The following is a 6,172-nucleotide window of genomic DNA, read 5'->3' as shown; positions in this document are numbered from 1 at the left end:
ATAAAATTCTCAGGAAGAAAATAAATCCAAGAATAATACCAACAATGTACAAACAAGAAATCACTCACTCACCAATGTCTTGACCAACAAAATATACTAAGTTCAACCATATTTACACAGACCATGAACAGATAATCCTTTAAAAGATCTCAACAACTTCATAAAAACTATATCAGATTCATCACTATAGACTTAACCAATCAAGGGCTGAAATAGCTCCTTGGTGAGAAGAGCCGGCGAGGCGAAAACATCCCCATATACCTTGGAGAAGTCAGACCATCAATCGACTGGTAATGGTCCATGATGAATCTGTCCCTCTCCTCATGAGATGCCCTCCCAGAAGTACGGCCACTGAATGTCTTATATCTCACCAACTTGCCTAACCATGACCTCTTCTTCACCTGGCTTTTAGGGCTCTGGTTCATCTTTTCGGTCAAGTACTCTTTCACTGCTAACAATCCTCGTTTCACAGTATCCATTGGAGGTGAAACAAGAGGGTTTCCATCGACTGAGAACTTTTGTAGATTCTTGAGACATCCGATTGATTCAGGCAAGGTGGTGATTTGATTGTAACTTATGTCCAATTCTATGAGAGAGGAAAGAAGACCTATGGAGTATGGTAGAGTGTCAAGGTACTGGAAATTTTGGCTCACGTTAAGGACTTCAAGGTTGATTAGGTTCTCCATTCCTTCTGGAAGGAAACCGAGGCAATTAAGACGGGCATCTAATACGCGCAGAGAGGTCAGATGGGAGATGGAACTCGGTAGAAAGGGTAGCTTGTTTGAGTTCACCGAAAGTTTCTTTAGGTTGTGCCACTCGAACCCAATTGTGTCAGGAAGCTTCTTCAACTTGTTGAAGTTGGCATTCAATTCTTCCAGAGACCTGCGCAACCACCAAAACTATTACTTTTCTTCTTAAAATGGCCCAAAATACATTTCTGTTGAAAATAAAATCCATGGACTGACAGTATGGATAAAAGAAACGACTGTTAGCGTAGTTGGTTGGTTAGTGTATGTATCAAGAATAGAAAATTGTACCCTGGTTTGTGTGATTATCAAAAAAAAAATATTGTCTTGTGTGGGGTCATGGGTTTAGTTCCACATCGGGTTTGTGAGTGTGGTGTGTATTGTGTATATTCGTCATTTTGTGATTCCAAAAATTAGTTATCTTTCGGGATTGGTGTGTGATTTGTGTAATTACGGAAAAAAAAAAAAAAAAAGAATAAAAAATTGTACCCTACGCAAAAATTCTTTGATTTTATAAAAATTTCATTGTGGTATGTAACCCTAGAGTCTTCCCTATAGCATGGCAATTTCCTTTGTTTGTACAATCAATTTTTTCTTTTGGGGGCAAAAACCCCAATTGAGGAATTTTTATCTGTGCGAACAGCACAGTGCTATCCCCTCATATGGGGTACGAAATGATGACTTCATCTCCCTCGGATAGTGTGTTCGAGTAAAAAAGCTAAATCATCATTTCGCCCCCATGTGAGGGAACAACAGGTGTTCGAGCAGCGGGCAGTAAAGGACAACGATCCAACAATGGCTGAAATCTCTAACGGTGTTCCTATTGCCAGAATTTGACAGACAACGGATCAAAACTCAATCAAAATTCACTATGGAACTAGACAAAAGACCCACTAAGAAGCCAAGAGGGGGCCAAGATGGTCAATTCTTGTTACATACTACCTAGTATTATTACTTAGAGAAGATGGGGGATAGGATGGTCCAACACTCGATCTCTCCCTAGACTTCCATTGACCTAGAATGTCATCCCCAAAGTAGGACACCATAGGCACTATCATAAGTCAAGTTTAGTGAATATTAAAGGTTCAATATACAACGGATTTTAATGATTGAATAATGAATTGAAAATTAATTAAAGGTTTATGTACATGATGCCCTATCAATCCAGCTGTCAAAATTGGTTCATCAACTTTCCAATGACTTTTGGCTTAAATACAATATACAATCCATTTAAGTAATGGACTAAACAGTTGAGATGGGCCATGAATTTAACATGTAGATGATACAGGTAGTAATATCCCTATTCAACGGTTGAATTGACAATATCGGCACCCCCACATTGCATAATCATGTCTCACACATAGGATTCCACTCTTAGCCCCGTTAATCTGACAGGGACTTAAATAGGGTTGGAGAATTGGGTGGGAAAGTGCTGATGTGGTATTTCAAAATTTCATTCCAATCTTGTTTATTTAATTTGGGATAGTGAAATTATAAAAGTTGAGAAACAACATTAAATGTTTTATCCGTTAACGTGATACTTGAAAATCCCATCCTGATGTTATTCAATATCCCATAAAAAAATAAAGGATTTTGATTACTGTTTATTGAAAAAGTAAAAATCTCACTCTTGTTCTCTAACCTAGTACATTGTGAGACCCAATACCACAATATTCTCATCTCATTCTCATCGTCAAACAAACGGGGCCTTAATGTAATTATATGGAAAAATTTTCCATAAAGTTCATCAATAAATTAAGACATTAAAGCTCTACGGCTCTACCTACTAATTAGCACAACACAGTGACAAACATGACAAGCCGACATATTATTACAAAATTTGCCAGTGATTCCAACGTGCCAAAGAAGAAGAGGTTGGGAGATATCGTCCTCATATAAGTCCCACCGTTGCCTGACTAATGGATTGATGCAAGCCATCCCATCTAAGGATTATTTATACGATAGAACTCAAATCGACTACTCAAATAGTCATACGCCCTTGCTTTGAAAACTCAAAGAATGGAAAACTTGGGGTCCCATTAGGAGAAAAGAAACAAACGTCGATGACGTTTTTATTCTTCTTTTTAGGGGTAATGTTTTCTGTCCGGGAGCCTGTGTCTCTCTCCCTTGTTGGGGGAAGAGAGAGAGAGATTTTGGAAGCAATAGTGTGCAATTAAAATTCTTTACAGTACCGGTGGGACGGCAGTGCATATCTGACGGCACAACAGAGACCATGTGTGCCACCTGGCCTCAATAGTATACTCTTTTTTTTTTGTTATGGTTCCTTGAGCAAGAGACATTAGGTTTGGGTGCATCAATGACTGGTGACGTTGTTGCATAGGCTGCAGAAAGACCATTTCATATGTAGAGGAGATAGACAGATAGATAAAGAGAAAGTACTAGTGTACTAGGTACCCTTGTTTGTGGTTAGGGCTATCAATGAGTAGGGTTGAGTCGAGTTTTTTAAAATTCCAGCCCAATCCTAAGCTCAAGCCCATCCGAACAATAGGTCGGGCTGGGATATCTCAGACTAGGCCAACCCAGCCTGGCTTTGATTAATCATTTTTGGGATGGGCTGAGCCAGGTTAGGTTGAGCTTTAGTCTTTGAATGCTTTTCTTTGAAAGAAAAATAAATAATGAGTGGTTGTTGTATGATTGTATGTCAGTGAATATAAAACAAAGAATGTGATGAGTAGTGTATGTCGGTGATTAAAAAGCAGAGAATGTGAGGACAATTGAGTTGTAAATATAATATATATTTATAAATTATGGGAGAAAGAACGGTACCTAGGCGTGTATGGTGTGCTGTCCCTACGCCCAAACACAAAGGCACACGAAATGACTACTGCATCTTTGAGATTTTTCACCTTTCCATGGGATGCGGAGGTCATTTCACACGCCTCTATGTCTGGGCGTAGGGATAGCGCATCGCATGCGCTCAAGTAGTGTTTTCTTTCCTATAATTTATTTATGAGAAAAAGAACGCTATTTGGTCGCCTGCCCCTACACCTAGACACAGGGGGTAGCGAAAATAACCATCCCGCACCCATGTTGGATGCTTAAGCAGGTGCTCCCATTGGCCTCCACATTGGTGTAGGGGCCACTCGACAAAGGAATGCTCTCTCTCTCTCTCTCTCTCTCTATTTATATACACATATTACATAGGGTCGAGCTGGTCCAAACTAGGCTCAAAGCAACCTAACCTCGGGCTTGAAAATCGCACCCCAGGGACCACTCTACGGGCTGACAACCTCAGCCCAAACCCTGTCCGGGCTTAGGATAGGCTCAATTTGGGCAGGCCAAATTAAGGGTGTCAATCTGGTAAGGTACCGATAATCGGTACGGTTTTGATACGGTACAGAAGTCAAATACGCCATATCGATACTGTCATACTGGATAAATGGTGATTTTCCCATAACAATATCGTACCGACTCGATATGGTATTCGGTATGATATCGGTATTTGGTATTTTGATATGTAGTATTTTATATATAAAATTAATAAAATTATTATATATAATATGAAATATGTTATATTTAGTATGTTATATTGTATATATAAATTATTATATATTATATATATGAAATACATAGATACTTATACATGCTTTCAATTCGATATGGTATCAGTATTTGGTATAGTATCGATATGTATAGACAGTTCAACCTTCATACCGATACCATATCGTACCAAGTACAATACCATTTTCCCATATGGTACCGTACCAAATATGTTTGGTACAATACATTCCTGGTAATGCGGTATATTACCAGTACGGTTCCGATTGTGGTATACAATTTCGGCACCGAGTTGACACCCTAAGACCACATTGACATCCCTAGTTGTGAGCCTAATAGAATTTTTTTCCTTTAAATATTAATAAATAGAATAATTATCCATATAACAAGATGATGTTTTTAAAACCACAAAACAATCAAAGCCATCCATTTACACATGATTTGTGTCAATACAAAAGAGGATATTTGATTGAATTAAACTCTGAAATTTGACTTATGACTAATCTAGACCATGTCCTCTCTATCCAACGGTCGAAACGAATGTATCCACACAGCAGAATAAATGTTTTGTGAAATTGCAAAAATAACACATCTTTGTGACAAAAATAAAAATTCATCTAATAAGGTAATAACATTTATGAGTAACTTAAAATAAACTAAAAATGTTACCAAAAAAAATAAATAAATAAACTAAAGAGAAGAGAAATAGAAAGAAGTGAAGAAGAAGCACCGACCTGCAATTCTCAATGGTTTTGGGGAAGGTTTCAATAAGGTTGCCAGAGACGTTGAGGATCTTGAGCTTTGTTAGACAACCAATCGAGTTTGGTAGGGATTTAAGCTGGTTTGAGTGAACGTCCAACGCTACCACGTTTAGTAATCTCGCAGTTAAAGACTCTGGGATGCTCTGTAGGTAATCAACGAATATTTATAAGAACAGCAGATATCCCACACACACAGAGAGAGAGAGAGAGAGAGAGAGAGAGAGAGGCTAATCGATACCCTAAAACAATTTAGTGAAAAGAACAACAGAAATTTGAGAGAGGGAGAGAGAGTTGGGGAAGAAAATAAACCTCAAGATTGTTGTTGGAGAGATCTAAAGTGCTGATAATGGCCAAGTTTAGAGGAGGATTTGGCAGAGAATCCAAAGACATGCCACTAAGATCGACGTTCTCCAGCTTCTCTTCTTTCATAGATCTTCTCCTCTCCGCTTTCTTTACATCCAGCCTCACTTGCTGCTGCTGCCCATACATCATCTTTACACACACAGAGACAGAGAGAGAGAGAGAGAGAGAGAGAGAGAGAAGACAGGAAGGAAGGAAATAAATGATAGGCGTTACGACTTATTGGAGGAGCAGGAGGAGGAGGAGGAGAGAGAAGTAGTGGAGCATAAGATTTTGGAGAATGAACCACCGTAGCACCGTAGTTATATGCGTGGATAAAGCAAGGACGTACGAGTCCATCCACGTGTACATGACGTCTAGGAAGTACAAAGCCGTAGTTTAGGGTTGCGTAGCCACGTTTCTTTACCGTAGAAAGGTCAACCCTTTATTTTGGGGGTACTATGCTGACCGATGCCTCTTATTTCTTTATTTATTTATTTATTTTTGGGGGTGAAAGATGCCCCTGAATTTCGGGTTGCTTAATTAATCAAGATTCGGCCAAATCCTTCTTAAAATCTTTTTCAATATTCTATCAATCCATGGACAATCCCCTCTTTCTCAGGGGTCATTTGGAGAAGGACACTCAAGTCATAGGGATATAGTTATAAAGTTGGTGGTGATGCACATCGATCAGATATGCATTATGGCCTGGGGTTTCAAAATTGAGGCTGAACCGGGTAAATTGGACCGAATTGGACCAATGTCTTATTGGGCATGTTTTGGATTGGGATATTGCAATTCAGAAAC

At 38.9% G+C, this 6,172-nt stretch overlaps 1 protein-coding gene across 1 annotated transcript; it reads right to left on the bottom strand.

The window, feature by feature from the left end:
• Positions 1–200: 200 nt before the first annotated feature.
• Positions 201–5,518, bottom strand: LOC122662371 (plant intracellular Ras-group-related LRR protein 6-like). Its single transcript, XM_043857986.1, has 3 exons — positions 5,336–5,518; positions 5,000–5,169; positions 201–882 (listed from the first exon to the last, which is right to left on the bottom strand). The coding sequence occupies exons 1-3, from the start codon at positions 5,516–5,518 to the stop codon at positions 201–203; spliced, it is 1,035 nt and encodes a 344-aa protein (XP_043713921.1).
• Positions 5,519–6,172: the final 654 nt, after the last annotated feature.

This window comes from Telopea speciosissima, chromosome 5 (assembly GCF_018873765.1).
Source record: "Telopea speciosissima isolate NSW1024214 ecotype Mountain lineage chromosome 5, Tspe_v1, whole genome shotgun sequence".
Classification (NCBI taxonomy): domain Eukaryota; kingdom Viridiplantae; phylum Streptophyta; class Magnoliopsida; order Proteales; family Proteaceae; genus Telopea; species Telopea speciosissima.
Note: the sequence above shows the minus strand (reverse complement) of the source record. Positions and strands in the feature narration are given on the sequence as shown.

Excerpts from the sequence above, each read along its gene's own strand:
- LOC122662371 (XM_043857986.1), bottom strand. The coding sequence starts at position 5,518 with ATGATGTATGGGCAGCAGCAGCAAGTGAGGCTGGATGTAAAGAAAGCG. Across the intron at positions 5,170-5,335 it reads TCTCCAACAACAATCTTGAG|AGCATCCCAGAGTCTTTAAC; the intron begins GTTTATTTTCTT and ends GATTACCTACAG. Across the intron at positions 883-4,999 it reads AAAACCATTGAGAATTGCAG|GTCTCTGGAAGAATTGAATG; the intron begins GTCGGTGCTTCT and ends GTGGTTGCGCAG.